The 17,389-nt window shown below is 43.2% G+C and overlaps 1 protein-coding gene and 1 long non-coding RNA gene across 13 annotated transcripts in view; one reads left to right on the top strand and one right to left on the bottom strand.

Annotated features, from left to right (window-relative positions):
- The window catches only part of LOC122221611, a 39,175-nt gene extending 35,712 nt beyond the window's left edge, over positions 1 to 3,463 (top strand). Inside the window, exons 3-4 of the long non-coding RNA XR_006203330.1 lie at positions 1,588 to 1,839; positions 3,379 to 3,463. This is a non-coding gene — a long non-coding RNA (uncharacterized LOC122221611). The remainder of the gene's footprint in view (positions 1 to 1,587; positions 1,840 to 3,378) is intronic.
- WDR93 (WD repeat domain 93) overlaps positions 1 to 17,389 on the bottom strand; it is a 49,569-nt gene that overhangs the window by 28,580 nt on the left and 3,600 nt on the right. For 9 of the 12 annotated variants that reach the window (XR_006203329.1, XM_042940991.1, XM_042940994.1 and 6 more), the window contains exons 2-6: positions 12,870 to 13,214; positions 12,071 to 12,263; positions 10,392 to 10,456; positions 3,372 to 3,450; positions 1,550 to 1,665 (exon numbers count right to left, since the gene is read on the bottom strand). Coding sequence is in view for 11 of the 12 variants with exons in the window: in XM_042940991.1 (XP_042796925.1) it covers positions 1,550 to 1,665; positions 3,372 to 3,450; positions 10,392 to 10,456; positions 12,071 to 12,263; positions 12,870 to 13,172 (756 nt within the window). In the remaining variant the exon portion in view is untranslated. Of the gene's footprint in view, positions 1 to 1,549; positions 1,666 to 3,371; positions 3,451 to 10,391; positions 10,457 to 12,070; positions 12,264 to 12,869; positions 13,215 to 14,104; positions 14,158 to 17,389 lie in introns of all 12 variants that reach the window. The other 3 variants (XM_042940995.1, XM_042940993.1, XM_042941000.1) reach the window with 2 other exon arrangements.

Here is a 17,389-nt window from a genome sequence, read left to right on the forward strand (position 1 = left end):
CTTCCCCTGTTACTGTTGGCAGTAGTGACCTGTAGAAAGAAACAGAGGACCGATATTTGTGTGGTCCTCTGGCCTGCAGGATATTTAACACACGATCCCTACTGTCTAAGATCTTAAAATGTAGTAGGGGAAACTGGAAATAATGATACGAGGAAAAATGAATGAACAGAGGTAAGGAGATCAGTCAGGAAGCCATTATAAAAATCTAAGTCAAAGTGAATATTCCTGATTGGCAAAATATATTGGCGATGTTGGCAATTTTATTTAACCAACTCTACATGTAATTCACAGTACCAGGACTACCCCCGGGACTGGTGATATTTGGTTGGTTCTCAGTTATGGAAACTGAGTGAATTATGGTGAGAAACATCCCCTTTCCAAGGTAGTTTTCCCAGTTGGATAATAAATTAAGCCCTCAAAAAAATGTATCTTTTGGATACAGAGTATGATACTGTGTGGTTGGTTAATAAGGAGTAGAAGGTGTGTTCTTAACAGTCCAGAAAATTATCATCTAGTTAATTAAAAAAAAAAAAAAACTTTCATGCACAAAAGGATAACTAAAATTCAAGGTAGTATATGGGAAATGCCAAAAAAGAGGTATGAGAAATAAATTCTGTAAGAGTTTAGAGGAGGAAGATCTCTGGGCTGGTAACTCTTCCAGTGATCAGGACTACACCCCTCTTTGAAGACATTCACTGGGGAGAAAAGGCATTTGTTTGAAGCCACTCAGTGAACTCAGTGGTGAATGTGAGTCTCAAACTCACTCTCCTATATTAATAAGTTCATAAGTCTTTTGCACCTGATACAGTGTGTTTTAAAAGCTCACCCAATTAATAATTGTTGCTGGTTAAAAACTAGTAAGTGCATATTGGATGGATGAGCAGATCAGGTCTCAGAATAATATTTACTGAGGAACTATATTTTAAAGACACAGCACAAGGTCCACATATAATTAAACTGAAGTGGGGGCCTGTGCTGGCTCAGTTGGTAGAGCATGCAACTCAAAATCTCGGGGTTGTGAGTTCGAGCACTATGCTGGACGTAGAGATTACTTTAAAAAAACTAAAAAATAAAAATAAATAACCTGAAATGGTAGAGCTCCTGATTTCTAAGAATAATGTGAAAAATATATATACTGTATTCTCATATATCAAGAACAACCTGTTTATACCATAATCTGGGAAATTCAGTGGAATGCAAGGCATGAAAGGATTATTTCAGCCCAGATGGGGAAAAAAATTACCAATGAAGCAGGAGTCAGGATAAAAGATGACCCCCTCCCCGAAATGCCTGGGAGCGGCTTTGGTACAGAGGCGACTCTCAGACCAGAGACAGAGTGGGGCTCCCACTGCTGAAGACACCTCTATTTTTTAATATCTCGTTTTAACCAAAGCAAATCGACTTTGGAGTCGTGGGCCGGAGCACCTGCTGTCCTCTCCTACAGCCTCTGTAGGGCCCCCTTCATCTTGAAATTCCAAGGAGGATTTAGTTTGGATGTGGGTCAAGGGTAGGGAGAAACCTATCCGTGGGAAAGGGAGATGTCTCCTACCAGTTGCAACTGTCTGACTTTCTTCTTTGGATCTATAGCAAGTTGGGGGTGCTCCACTTCCTTGAGCCAAGACTCCTTGGGCAATCTGTACACATCCAGCCAAATATCTCCGGCTCCTGCATTGGGAAACCACGGACCCGTTGAGCAATCGCGAGCAGGCGATAAGTCTCCTGTGAGGGATGGCCTGTCGTCTCAGAACCCCTGGCCCAGAGACCTGCTGGAGCCCTCGGAACGGCAACTTTGACAAACGGAAGGAGATGTCATTGCGAGTCCTTGCTCCTGGAGAGCTGGTGAGCCCCTCCCGACGGGCCTCTGCCACCTGAAGGAAACAGGGCCCCTCCTACTCACAGCACTGATATGACCGTTTTTTAACCAAGCTGCCTGCTCTGGCCGGTCCCCATGTTTTCTAGGCTCCAAATGGTAAATTCCAGTGACATTCTGTCTTACGGTTTTTCCCGTCTGGGGAGGACGGTGGTATAAACAGCCTCAGTAACCGAGAGGGGCATGGCTAAGGGCTAGAATTGGGAGAGATCGCTCAAGAGCGTTCTTCTGGCTGATATTAGAGGAAGTCACAACCCACGGAAGTGACTGTGGGGCTTTAACTCATCATAGAAACGCACTCAGCTCCTATCCGGAATTCCTGTCAACCTGGGAAGGCTTGCTTTCCCATGGTGTGGGCACCTGGCTCAGTGTTTCCTCTAGAAAGTAATCATCTGGACACGTGGATTTCAGACTTCCGCCCCCCAGTCCTGTGAGAGAATAAATATCTTTGGTTTTGAGCCACCCGGTTTGTGGTGCTTGGTTGGGGCAGCCCCAGGAACTTCTAAAGAGTATAAAAGCTTCCTCTGATGCATAAAACATTATGAAGTATACGCTTTCTCTCAAGCACTTCACATTTGAGGGGCCCGGGGCAAGAATATAAATAGAGGCCCAAAGTTAAAAATCAAGCTAACAGTCACTTGAATAAAATATGTCCTATCACCATAGTAATGATTACAGCAGGTAGGATCCAAGATGAATGCTAGAACTGGTGGCCATCCTTTAAGGGGACCCAGGATACGTGCGTTGCCTCGTGTTTATCATTACTGTGGCGGTTTCAATATATGCCTCCAAATTCTTTGATCCTCCTACCTCAAAGAGGTAGAGAGGCTTAAATCCTCTGCCCCAGAGTGTGGTCCAGGCATAGTGACTTGCTTCTAACAGAGTATGGGAAGGGAAGTGTTTTATCAATGGAGGAATCTGGCAGACACCTGTTAGGCAGGTGATGTCGCTAGCACATACACCCTGATATACAGTGATGAGAGCACTTCACCCCTGTGGCATTTCCCCCAAATCCTTAACCCCAGTTGAATCCTGAGAAAAATATCAGGCAAATTGAAATTGAGAGACATAGTGCAAAGTATCTAATCGGTATTCTTCAAAAAAGCGTCAAGGTCAAGAAAAACAAAGACCAAGAAATTGTCATAGATGGGAGTAGACTAAGAAGACACGATGAGTAAATATAATATGACATCCTGAACTGAGCCTTGGAACAGAACTATTAGTGGAAAAACTGGTGAAATCTGGGGGGAAAAAAAAAACTTTAGTTAATAGTATTGTACCAATGTCATTGCTTAATTTTGACAAATGGTCACATTAAATGTCGGTATTGGGGAAGCTGGGCGAAGGGTGCAGGGGAACTCTGTACCTATCTTTGTAGCTCTTCTGTAAATCTTTGCAACGTTTCTGTAAATTATTTCTAAATAAAACGTTTGGAAAAAAGGTGGTCGTCTGCAAGAGACTACACATCTGAACCTTCTCAACCACCTTTGGTTAATCTTGCCTTGTAGGAGGAAGGCTGCGAAGTCGCCTCCATGGGAGATCTCCGTCTTCAGACAGGTGGTTTGCTTGCTGATATCGTCCTGGGAAGAAGAGAGGGGCGGAAAGAGGGAGCTCAGCCTGAGGACAGACGGGAGTGTGTTTCGGGGTCTCTTGGGGTTCATACCAGGAAACATGAGTCCTTTTAAAGCTCGTGACACAAAAAAGATGTCTCGAAATGCTTCATATTTCCCATTTTTGTACAGGAGTTGGTCAAGATCATATGTAAAGAAGCAGAACTCGATTTTCTGCCTAAACGTTTTTGGACTTATTTCCTGGTTTTTTAAATACTGCAGATGGTTGTGGTGATTGCATACTATCTGTTCTCCTGGTCATATCTGCAAACTCTAAAGACCTGCGCCAGCACTCAGTTATTCAAAATGAGATGAAGTAAGTTCTACTGAAAACTCTGGTCAGCCACTTGAAGAAAGGCTCCATCTGGACCTTAGCAGTGCCTCTGTCTGTTCCGGCTGCTATAACAAAATACCATAGACTGGATGGCTCACAAACGATGAACCTTTATCTCTCACAGTCCTGGAGGCTGGAAATCTAAGATTTCCAAGGACTTCAAGAACCTGGCCGATGCAGTGCCTGCTAAGGGCCCATTTCCTGGTTCACAGATTTCCTGCCTGCCACCTTCCCGGTGTGTCCTTACATGGCAGAAGGGTTGAGGGAGCTCTCCTAGGCCTCATATAAGGGCACTAATCCCTTGCCCTTGTCCTTGATGAAGGCTCTGTCTTCATGACCTAAACACCTCCCAAAGGTCCCACCTCCCACTATCATCACAATGGGGATTAGGATTTCAACCCAGATTTTGTGGGGACACAAACATTTAGTCCATAGCAAGTAGAGACTGACTGTAACCCTAGTATGAAATCTACTCGAATTTCAGGCCAGGTGAGAGACTCCATGTTTATGGTTGTCTATGACTTGCTTTTTAATTTTCTTAATTGTATCTTTATAATAACAAAGATAATTAGTAGTAGTAGTAGTAATATTTTAAGTTTATTTATTTTGAGAGAGAGAGGATGAGCAGGGGAGGGGCAGAGAGGGGACAGAGGATCCAAAGTGGGCTCTGTGCTGACAGCAGAGAGCCCGATGTGGGGCTCGAACTCACGAACCGTGAGATCGTGATCTGAGCTGAAGTTGGATGCTTAACTGACTGAGCCACTCAGGCGCCCCAAAGATAAGTATTATTATTTTTAAGGCCTTTATTCAGGCTCTGTGCTGACAGCTTGGAGCCTGGAGCCTGGAGCCTGCTTCAGATTCTGTGCCTCCCTCTCTCTCTGCCCCTGCCTTCTCTCTCTCTCTCAAAAATGAATAAACATTAAAAAAAAAAAAAAAGAACTTTATTAACAGGTGCTTGCATTTTGTTGACTTTTTGAAAAAAAATCAAGTTGTAATGTTTTATTGCAAATTAAAAATGAGGTGCTTAAAAATCTCAACTTGGCTAGATACGAAACAATTTTAAAACCATTAAAAAAGTATATTGAAAAAAAAAAGGCTTTTTGAAAAACCCATTTGGTATTACCAAAAAGAGACATCTTCAGGTAAAAATAAAAATCAGGGGTACCTGGGTGACTCAGTCGGTTGAGCATCTAACTCTTGATTTCTGCTTAGGTCATGATCTTGCATTTGGTGAGATTGAGCCCCACATGGGGCTCTGCCCTGACAGTGCAGAACCTGCTAGGGATTTCCCCCTTCCCCCCTCTCTCTGTCCCCCTCCTGCTTCTGCACTCTGTCTCAAAATAAATAAACAAACAGGGGTGTCTGGGTGGCTCAGCTGGTTAAGCGTCCGACTTCGGCTCAGGTCATGATCTCTGGATTTGTGTGTTCGAGCCCTGCATCGGGCTCTGTGCTGACAGCTCGGAGCCTGGAGTCTGCTTCTGATTCTGTGTCTCCCTCTCTCTCTGTTCCTCCCCTATTCATGCTGTCTCTCTCTCTCTGTCTCTCAATAAACATTTAAATTCTTTTTTAAATAAATAAACATTAAAAAAAAACAGATGCTGGCATAAATAGTGACACTAGTTCCAGTTGTCTGGTCAACAGTAGAAAAACAAGGTCTTCAGCTCTGATCTTTCGTTTGCCCCTTACTGCTGGGATTTCATAATCATTTCTTTTCTATTTCCCCCGTCCCCCCGTTCCCTCCCCTCCAGCAACCACCAATCAGTTTTCTGTATTTAAGAGTCTGTTTGTTTCTCTTTTTTGTTTGTTTTTGTTTCTTAAAATCCACATATGAGCAAAATCATATGGTATTTGTCCTTCTCTTAGTTCACTTTGCATAATACTCTCTAGTTCCATCCATGTTGTTGCAAATGACAAGATTTCATTCTCTTTTTATGGCTGAGTAATATTCCATTGTGTGTATATATATACCTCATCTTCTGTATCCATTCATCAGTCGATGGACACTTGGGTTGCTTCCATAATTTGTCTACTGTAAATAATGCTGCAGGAAACACAGAGAGGTACGTATATCTTTTTGAATTAGTGTTTTCATTTTCTTTGGTTAAATCCCCACTAGTGCAATTGTTGGATCATAGGGTAGTTCTATTTTTAATTTTCTGAGGAACCTCCATACTGTTTTCCAGAGTGGCTGCACCAGTTTGCATTCCCACCCACAGTGCACGAGTGTTCCTTTTTTTCCACGTCCTCGCCAATACTTGTTATTACTGTCTTTTTGAGTCTAGCCATTCTGAGAGGTACGAGGCAATATCTCATTGTGGTTTCGATTTGCATTTCCCTGATGATGAGTCATGTTGAGCATCTCTGCCTGTGTCAATTGACCGTCTAGATGTCTTCTTTAGGGAAATGTCTGTTCGTGTCTTCTGCCCAGTTTGTCATTGGGTTATTTGGTTTTGGGTGTTGAGTTGTATCAGTCCGTTGTTTATTTTGGATCCAAACTCTTTGTCAGGTGTATCGTTTGCAGATACCTTCTCCCATTCCCTAGGCTGCCTTGTCATTTTGTTGAAGCATTCCTTCACCGTGCACCTCTTATCTTGGTGTAATCCAGGTGGTTTATTTTTCCTGATCACGTCTTGTCAGAGGACTGAAGCGGGCGGTGGAAGAGTAGGTAAGCCTGCATTTACTCAGCCCCGCCCTGCTCCGCCTTGGGAACCAGGAAGTCTCACCTGAATTCTTGGCTGCTTTTGTCCCTCTGCCATCTTATGGCTTAGGTTTTCTGGGCGTTTGCATTAGTAACAGAAGTTGCGGGGTTGAGGTGGCTGCTGACCTTGGCTCTCATCTTGATTTTCCCCCAATACAGATTCTCTCACTGGTGTACCTGGTTCTGCGCCCTGCTTGTCAACCCCCTCCATCCATTCTTCCTGCGCAGGAGGGTCGGTGTGGTATGGCGGGTCTCTGCCTGTACACAGGTAGGGACTGTTGCCTGCACCGGGCCCAATGCTGCGGGGCCTGACCTTCAGGGGCACCTTCTGACCCCTCATTCCTTCCCCCACTCTCACTAGGTGGGATCCTGCTGGTGATTGCATGGAGGTCCAGCCGTAGACGGGGACAGCATTCACAGTGGCTGTGTTCCCCTACAGATGTACTGTCTTGTGCTGAATTCCACCAGGGCCTTAACACCTGCTGCCTCACACACTTTCTTCTCCAACAGTACCAAACTTCACCGTCTCGCCATCTCCTACACCGAAAGGACCCTTCCTGGGGTTACTCTCTATGGCAATCTGCCGTCCAAATACATCCTCCTTGGTGTCTTTCCTGCTGATGAAACCCTGTCTGTTCTCCATGTGGAACCATCTGACTGTTCCCTAACCATCGTTGCCATGACCTCCTTGTCCCCGCCAGCAGGTGCCAGTGCTCCCTGCAACACGGCAGGTGGTGTGGGCAGGGGCCTCCGCCTCACTGCTCGGGATTGTGCTCATGCTGTCCGGGGCCAGCTGTGACAGCGGTGGCTCCTCCTGGGGTGTGAGGGTCACTGGGCTGGTGCCGGCAGTGGTGGGGGAGGGGGGCTGCTCAAGGCTCTCAGGGCTCCAGTTAGTTCCTGCTACAGAGTGAACTCTAATAACATCTTTTGATGAGGAGTTTTAATTCTTTTCAAACAGCTTTATTAGAAATATAATAACATATACTAACTACACGTTTCATGTTTATTTATTTTTGAGTGAGAGAGAGAGCAAGAGGTGGAGGGGCAGAGAGAGAGGGAGACACAGAGTCCGCAGCGGGCTCCAGGCTCTGAGCCGTCAACACAGAGACCGACGCGGGGCTGTGAGATCATGAGGCTTAACCGACTGAGCCACCCAGACACCCCCCGAACTACACGTTGAAAGTGTACAATTTGACATTTCAACATATGTATATCCCTTAAAACCATCACAAGACCGTGAATATATCCATCACCCCCAAAAGTTTCATCCTGCCCTTGGTAATCATTCCTTCCACCTTCCTCCCACCACACCCCAGGCGGTGCATCTCCATCACTACCTTAGTTTGCATTTTCTAGCATTTTATATAAATGGAATCATTCAGTATGTACTCTTTTTGTTTCTGATTTCTTTCACTCGGCGTAATTATTTTAAGATGCATCCACATCGTCATGTGCCTGAATATTAGTAGTTCATTCCATCGTGTGGGCATACCGCAGTTGGCTTATCCACTCACGTGCTGATGGACTTTTGGGTGTTTCTGGGTTTTGGCTCTTACGCGTAGAGCTGCTTACAAACAGTCATGTGCACGTATCTGTATGGAGATATGCTCTTATTTCTCCTGTGTAAATATCAAGGCGTGGAATGCCTGGATTGTATGGTAGGCGTACGTTTAACTTTTCAAAAAAACTGCCAAAAGGACGCCTGAATGGCTCCGGCAGTACAGTGAGCAACCCTTGATCTCGGGGTTGTGAGTTTCAGCCCAGTGCTGGGCGTAGAGATTAAATTAATTAATTAATTAGTTAAAAAAATAAAACCTACCACAACGATTGTACCGTTATACTCGACCGCCAGCAGTACACGAGAGTTCCAGCTGTTCTGTGTCTGTGTCCCTGTCAGCACTTGGTATGGTCGGTCTTTTTAATTTTAGCCAGGCTAATACATGCACAGTGGTAGGTCATCATGATCTTGACTTGCATTTCACCAATGACTAAGGATGTGGAGCATCTTACTGTCTTTCCAAATAGCTTCTTTGGTCAGCTGTCTTTTCTTTTCAAATCCTTTGCCCATTTTAAAAGCTGGGTGTTTTTAATCCTTCATTTTCGAGTTTGTGTTTTGAGAGTTCATCACGTGTTCGGGATTCAAGTCATTTCTCGGGTCTGTGATTTACAATTATTTTCTCCCAGTCTATTGCTTGTCTTTTTATTCTTTTACCAGTGTCATCTACAGAAGAAGTTTTAAATTTAGATGAAGTCCAATTTGTCAGTTTTTTCCTGTATGTTGTGCTTTTGATGTTGTAGCTAAAACCTTTTGGCCTAACCCCAGGTCACGAGACTTTCTCTTATGTTTTCTTCTAGAGGTTTTATGATTTTAGATTTTACATATAGACATATGACCCACTTCAATTTTTGTGTTTGTTGTGAGAATAAGAAGTTTTTAACTTTGATGAAGTCCAATACCAATTTTTTCTTTTATATATCAGTGCTCTTCATGTCCTAAGAAATATTGTAGCAAATATATTTTCTTATGTTTTCTTCAAGAACCCTTTACATTTAGACCTATAATCCACCTCAAATTAATTCTTTTTAAAATGTTTATTTATTTATTTTGTGAGAGAGAGAGAGAGAGAGAGCGAGCACGGGTGCACAAGTGGGGGAGGGGCAGAGAGCGAGAGAAGGAGACAGAGAATCAGAAGCGGGCTCCAGGCTCTAGCTGTCAGTGCCGAGCCCGACGTGGGGCTTGAACCCATGAACCACAAGATCATGACCAGAGTTGAAGTCAGACGCTCAACCAACTGAACCACCCAGGCACACCTCTAATTAATTCTTATATATGGTATAAAGTAAGGCTGAGGTTCATTTTCCCTCCCACTTTTTTTTTTTTTTGATGTTTATTTTTATTTTTGAGAGAGAGCATGAGTGGGGAAGGGGCAGAGAGAAAGAGGCAGGGACAGAGGATCAAAAGCGAGCTCTGTGCTGACAGCAGCAAGCCTGATGCGGGGCTTGAACTCACAAACCATGAGATCATGACCTGAACCAAAGTCGGACGCTCAACCGATTGAGCCACCCAGGTGCCCCATCCCTCCCACGTACTATTCTAGCATTCCAGCATCATTTGTTGAAAATACTTTCTCTTCCCCACTGACTTCCTTTGATGCCCATCAATGGTATTCTTTATAAGACAATGGTATTTTTTATAAGGCAATTAAAAATTTTACGGTGGGTTCATTGAGTCACAAAATACTTTCTGAGAACCCACTGAATACAGGTAGTATGCAAGGAGCAGGGGAGGCATGGGTGAATAGTGTCCCCCGCCCTCAAGAAGGTTATGTCCAAGAGAAGAAGCGGTCATACAAACAAATAGGATGGAGGGTGGAGAAAACACTGTGACAGAAAGTCGTGCCGTATGGGGGTAGACAGAGGAGGGAGAGACCGGGTCCTTGGGGCATAAGAGGGAAAGTATCTCAGAGGATATATTTGAGCTGGTCTTGAGGGAAATGTAAGGAAGGAGGGAGATTTAACAGGCGCACATGGTAGGCAGGGAGGCAAGGAGAATACTCCCAGCAGAGGGAACAGGATGTGAAGCAGCCTGGAAAATTCAGGGACTTGTAAGTAGTTGTTGAATGTGTCGGTCTGGTGCTCAATCTGGACTGGAGTTCCTTAGTAAGCGTCTTCTCTGGACAACATGGTAAGTGAATCCAAGGCATTCAGCATGTGCCCTTGGATGGCGGGGCATCTTTTAATCGGATCTCTTAGAGGAGGTGCTCTGTCCAGAGTCGCTATCTTTCTACTCTAGGACAGCTGTCGTCACCTCCATATTAAAAGTAAACTTCATCTGCTACAGCTCTTAGCCCAGCCACAGGTAAGAGAACAGGAACTTACCACTTCATTGATGGCTTTGATTAGGAAAAGACCATCCTTACAAAAATAAAACAGTCTAGCGATACCTGAAATGGAAAAATCAGTGACAGACCATTGAGTCAGAGAAGAACCGGAATTTTATATCTGACTTTCTGAATTCTCATCGTGCGCTCATGGGTCCTTAGGCCTCCTCCTGGCCCCTCCACAGCCCCTGCTGATCTCAGTCTCCCTGCTTTCCTCCACCCCTGTCATGACATGTTCAGGCTGTTCTCCCTCCTGGATCCTCCCTACCGACGCTGGCCCATCCTCTTGTCCTGGAAGCCTCTGGAAAACACTCATAACTTGCCCCAATACCCATAATCCAGAAGGGCAAAGGCAAAGGGCCCACCCTGTAAGCAGGTCTAACTCGACCCACTAAACATCTGAGGGATATCTGCTCCATGACCACAAATGTCCCAGGGACAGCCAAGACACTCTCTTCCCTCAAGTGCACTGCACTGAGGGTCACACGGACGTGAAAGCAAGTAAACATGCAGCGTGATAGATGCGATCCCATCTTTAGGCCCCACTCCTCCTGAGTATCAACATTCCCCTTCCTGCTGCCCCAGGGCTGCGCGTGGTCAGCTCAGACCGCTGAGGCCTTATTCCCCTATGACTGCTGTCAAGGAATGGCATCATCATCCACCCCATTATCTAAGGCAGAGAGGAGGACCATTTTTCTCACCTCCCCACTCACATCCCTGCTCACCTACCCCATACGCATATTCCACTGCTGGCCGAGTTTTGCCATTATGTTTACCTTTTTGTTTTTTAAACTTTTTATTTTGAACTAATTTTAGGCTTGTAGAAAAGTTGCGAAAATAGTTGAGTTCCCATATATCGCTCACGTCACTTCCCCCGTGATAACATCTTACATGAACACAGCACCATTTTTCTTTTCATTTTACCAGCCTGTGCCTTGGTTCGGAACTTCATAGTTTCTCTCTTCGATGAATGCAACACTTCTTCTTTGTTTCCCTCCCTGCCCTTTTTTTCTTTTTCTTTTTTTTTAAGCAGCAAAAGATGGGTTTATTTGGGAATAGTAGAGAATTGCAACCCTGGACCAGCAAACTACTGCAAAACCACATCTCTGCCTCTCATTTTGACTTTTCAGACTGCTACCATGGTGTCCTTCCTAAAATGCCAATCTGGTCAGGTCACTCACTCTCCTGTAGAAACAGGGCCCTCCAAGTCTCTCTATGGTTCCATATACAGTAGTCCTCATGAAGGCCTGATTCATCCTCAAGCTGAGGGAAAAGAACCAATCCCTGGTTTCTATGAGCAGCAAGATTTCTGAGTACCCAAAGGGTGGGGACTCTGGGTCCACGTTGGCTGGTTCAAATCCTGCCTGTACCCCTTACCTTCTATGTTACCTCAAGTGAGTTATTTAACCTCAGTGCCTCAGATGCCTCTTCTGAAAAACAGGGATAATAAACTGTACTTACTTCCTAGGGCTGCTGTGAGGGTTAAATGGGCCAACCTATGTGTAACGTTAGAATAGTGCTTGGCACACCATCCTGTTCTGTAGACGTTAGTCAATGCTACGTGGTCAGGGAGAATTCTCCATGTCTGGCCTCACCCATACCTGGAAGGGAGATTTAGTTGAACGGTCTATAGACACTTATAAATTAGGCTAAAAAATAAATAAAAAGAACGAGTACCCGTTTCATCCACAGGAGCAATAAGTATTTCACTTCCCAAATCTGCGGCCCAGATGGAAGTGACATCAACCTTAAGTTTCTCCCAAATATACAGTCGTTTAGCATCGTACAGATTATAGATGGAGAACCCTTTGGCTCCTCCAATGAACACATAGTCTTGGGAAACAGCCATACAATTTGGCATTTTGTTGAGCTGGGAAAACAAAAACAAAGAAGAAAGGAATGCTTTTCAGCTGCCCCCATCTGCAAGAATATGAGCTGACTTTTCAGAGAGGCATGTGGGTCCTTCCTGGATATAGCATCACCCCAAATAGTGCTCATCTAAATATCTTGCCAAGCATCAAGACAGTCATAGCATTCTACTTTTAGGGGAAAGGAGCCAGAGAAAACAAGTACACATTCACAACACTAACCCTGACCACGAGCCCTCTGAGGAGTGGACAAGTGGTCCCATTCCCTGTACTTTTTTCATGTAGAACACTGCAGAAAGAGCTATAGCTGAGGCACTGGCAGATTCTCAACCATCAAGCAAAAGGGTGATTAATATATTCAGAAGTATTTTTAAATAACAACAGAATATAAAAGACTTTCTGTATAGTCTTCAACTAACCAGAATATCCATTTCCCCGGAGCAATTACGAGACCCATTTTAATCAACGACAGCATGCTTATAATCTTTCAGAAATGCCCCCATCTTATTGAATGAAGGATCCTTGGAGGAATTCCTTCCCCGGATCAGGCGTTTTCATTTATTAGTACTCAGCTGGGAAACAGGGACTCCTGGTCGGCGGTTCCGTACCTTGCTTTCTACAAGCGGAAGGTAGATGGTGGGCTGGACCCGGCTGTGCTCCGCTTCCCTCAGCGCATCCCTCTTCATGATCACTTCCCAAGCCTGGTCAAACAGAAGGTTCACCATCTTGTTGATCATTCGGTAAGGCTGAGGCAGGGATTCCAGCTCCTGTTCTGAATCTTTGAAGGCAAAATCCTTTTCATCGTCCTGAGGCCAGTCCTGCTCTGTTGGGGACGGCACCTCCAGCAGCACCTTTCGTACAAAGCTGGAGAGCCTCATCTTACGGACTTGACTTCCTCCGGGGGCTGACATCACAGAAGCCGGCCCTGGAAACTTCTATGAAACTCTGAAAAGCTGATAAAGGAAGCAAGCGAAGGTACTTTGAGAAACAGGGCAAGTTACCAGAAGACAGCACGTCATCCCTTCTAGCACAAAAATAGGCCCATGGGGACTGTTTATTCTAGAGACGGGCACTTTCCTTATTTAACACAGGGCCCTTCCTATTAGTATGGATATCATGTCAGTATGGATATATGCTTTTCATATTAGTAAGGAGAGCAGCAGAAACGGGTATTGACAAGTCGCATCTTCCAGGCTGGCCCAAGATGACGTGTGTGCACTATGGTGCAGGGAGAGGACTTAGGTATTCTTGTTGCCCTTCTCCTTCTGCTAAGAGAGCGTCCGTCTCAGTGCCAACTAGAAGCCAGCCTACCCGCTACGTTCTCCTGCTTCTTCCATCTCTGCAAATGGCTGTGCCCAGGCCAGCTGGGTGGCGAGCCACGTCTGCTCTCCTTCGTTTCTTTCACCTCCGACCAGATGCCGTTAAGCACTTCTAACCCTTGCTGTCTCATTTGCTCCTTTCTCTCTAAGCCCACAGCTACTAACCAGGAGTTCTGTAGGCACAGTGCCCAGGGCCTGTGAGATTTTTCTAGGGGCTACAGAAATGTTTGAGACTTGAAAATTGACTAAAAGCAGACAAAACCCCCGCAAAATCAAAACTGTTCATCATTCACAAAAATATTGCAACTTTCTGGCTCCAGCCTGCATGTGGGCATCATGTTTCTGTACAAACCTGTACAAATTATAAAAAAGGCTTTCAAATATTATAGTTAAATAAAGGCATTTAATGTGGCACATGGGGTCTGTTTTAAGATGAATAACATGTAGCAGAGTGGGGTCCTGCACTGTCAGCACTGGGGGCCGTGGAAGTCTTGTAAAAACCCATGGCCGTCATCTTTCCTCACCTGCTAGGGTACACCTGTGATGTTTCCGGCGCATGGGTAGAGGAGCCAGGTGTCTGAATAGGAGAGAAAAGAACCACCTGAAAGAATTGGTAGGGACAGTAAACTGAGCTCCCACGGGGCCAAGAGTAATGCCTGGTGGAAACAACCAGGGAGAATGGAAAGCCTCGTAATTCACAAGCTTTGGGTGGAGTGCTCAGAAGAGTCTTGCCAAGTAGCGGGGAAAATTAGCCCTCGAATAAATGCCGCTCTGGCATTGCCAATCTAGTCTTAGAAGTTACGAGATCAAACGACTGATAAATAACTGCATACCAAAACAAAGCTTAAGAATACTTAGAGGAATACAGAAATATCCAGCATCTAATGAAGGAAATGTCTGGGATCCAATAAAAAAACTACCTGGCATTCAGAGGCAAGAAAACACACCCATAATGAAGAGAAAAGTCAATTAATTGAAGCTGACTCATAGTCAACACAGCTATTAGAAGTAGCAGGGAAAAAACAGTTATATATATAACAACAGAATATAAAAGACTTTCTGTATAGTCTTCAACTAACCAGAACACCCATTATATATATATATATATACATATATATATATATATATACACACACACATACACACACACACACACACACACACACACACACATATATATATATATATTCCACATGTTCAAAAACGAAGAGGAAAAGTCAAGTAGAGATGTGGAAGGTACAAAGTAACCCAAACTGAACTTTTATTTATTTAGTTTTAAACTTTTTAATGTTTATTTATTTTTGAGAGAGACAGACAGACAGGGCATGAGTGGGGAAGGGACAGAGACACAGAATCTGAAGCAGGCTCCAGGCTCTGAGCTGTCAGCACAGAGCCCAACACGGGGCTCGAACTCACAAGCTGCGAGATCATGACCTGAGCCGAAGTCGGACCCTCAACTGACTGAGCCACCCAGGTGCCCCACCCCAACTGAACTTCTGGAGATGAAAACTACAGTGTCTGAGATGAAGAACACATTTGATTAATCACAAACTTTCAGAGAAAAATAAATTAGAAGATTAGTGAATTTGAAGATACAGCAATAGAAACAACCAGAAAAAATGAAGTGAGGTGTGGGAGTTACCTGAAGTTCCCTAATATGTATGACTGAAATCCCCAAAGGAGGGAAGAAACAAAAAAAAATCTGTAGAAATAGACAAAATATTTCTAAATATGATAAAAACTATAAACTCACAGATCCAAGAAGAAAAACAAGTCCTAAGGAAATGAAACATGAAGAAATCTATACCAAGGCACATCGTGATCAAAACTAAAGATGCGATAAAGACAAATTTTGAAAAGCAGCCAGAGGGGGAAAAAAAAAAGACGTGAATAAAGGAACAAAATACAGGAGAGCAGCAGATTTCCTGAAGGAAAGCACCAGTGAGAGAGCAGTGAAGCAGTGTTCTAGAAGACTCTAGCCAACGACAGCAGTGTTTAGCTTCTTTTTTAAGTACGTATGAAACATTTACCAAGACACATCACATCCGGGTCTGTAAGCCAAGTCTTAATAAATTTAACAGTACTCAAGTCATACAAACTGTGTTTTCTGACCACTCAGAATTATTTTAGAAGTCAATAACAGAGATTTAGAAAGATGCAAAACCTCAAAAATAACACGCTTCTTAATAACTTATGGATCACTACACATACTTATTAGAATGGCTAAAATAAAAAAAAAAGTATTGACAATACTAATAAAGATGCAGAGTAAGTGGGCAGGAATACAAAATGATACCACCCTGGAAAAGGATTTGGCAGTTTCTTATGAAGTTAAACATATATTTTACTCTATGACCCAGCAAGTGCGCTCCTGGGTATCTACTCCAGGAGTATGAATACTTACACTCACACACAAGCCTGTACACAAATGTTTATAGTGGCTCTACTTACAATTGCCAAAAATAAAAAAACAATCCAAATAGCCTTCGCCGGGTAAGTGGATAAATCAACAGTGGTGTATCTACATAATGGAATACTCCTTGGTAATAAAAAGTAAAAAACTACTGACATACACAAAAATATGGATGAATCTCAAAGACATTATGCTCAGTGAAAGAAACCAGTCTCAAAATTTATGTGCAGCGATTCTATTTATATGGCATTCTAGAAAAGACAAAATGAGTAATGGGGGACAGAGCAGTAGTTGCCAGGAGTTATGGGTGGAAGAAGAATATTATTTAAAAAAAGGATAGCATGAGGGGGGTTTGGGGGGGCGCTGAAGCTGTTTTACCCATATTGGAAAGGAAGATGTAAAGCTGTCTTTATTCCTATTCAGTATTATTATCTACATAGGAAACCTGATGAAATCTACCAAAAAATCTACTAAAACTAACAAATGATGTTGGCAAGGTTGCAGGATATAAGTTCAATATACAAAAACCTACTGTACTTCTATATACTGGCAACAAAAATCAAAAATTGAAATTAAAAAATACTATAATAGTATCAAAAGTATTATATAGGGATAAACCTGGCAAAAGTTGTATAAACTGTACACCTAAAGCTGTAAAATATTGCTGAGAGAAATTAAAGGAGACCTAAGTAAATGGGTTGAGATACTTTGTGGGTTAGAAGACTCAATTTTGTTAAGATGTCAATTCTTCCCAAATCTAAAATTCAACACAATCCCTATGAGAGTCCCAGCTGGCCTTTTTTTTTTTTTTTTTTAAGAAATTAAGAAGCTCATTTTATAATTCATATGGATATGCAAAGTACCTAGAATAGCCAAAATAACTTAGAAAAAAAAGGACAGAATTGGAGGACCAACACTACCTAGTTCAAGACTATTATAAAACTACAGTAATCAAGACAGTGTGGTATTGACATCAAGCTACACAAATAGATCAGTGAAACCAAATAAAAAGTCCAGAATTAGACTCACATATGAACAGACAGCTTATTTTTGACAAAGACGCAAAGCTAATTCAGTGGGAAAAGGATAGTTTTTTTTTTTCCAATAAATAATGCTGCAGCAATTCAACATCCACATGGAAAAGAAAATGAACTCTGATCTATACCTTCAGCATATACAAAAATTCACTCAAAGTAGATCATAGACCAAAATGTAAAATTTTAAACCATGTAACTTCTGGAAGAAAATATGGAGGAAACCTGTGCAATCTTCAGTTAGACAAAGATTTCTTAGATATGACATTGAAGCACAATCCATAAAAGAAGAAATGGGTAACTTAAACCTTTCAGAAATAAGTGTATGTTTTTCAAAAACCACCATTTAGAGAATAAAAGAT

This window comes from Panthera leo, chromosome B3 (assembly GCF_018350215.1).
Source record: "Panthera leo isolate Ple1 chromosome B3, P.leo_Ple1_pat1.1, whole genome shotgun sequence".
Taxonomy (NCBI): domain Eukaryota; kingdom Metazoa; phylum Chordata; class Mammalia; order Carnivora; family Felidae; genus Panthera; species Panthera leo.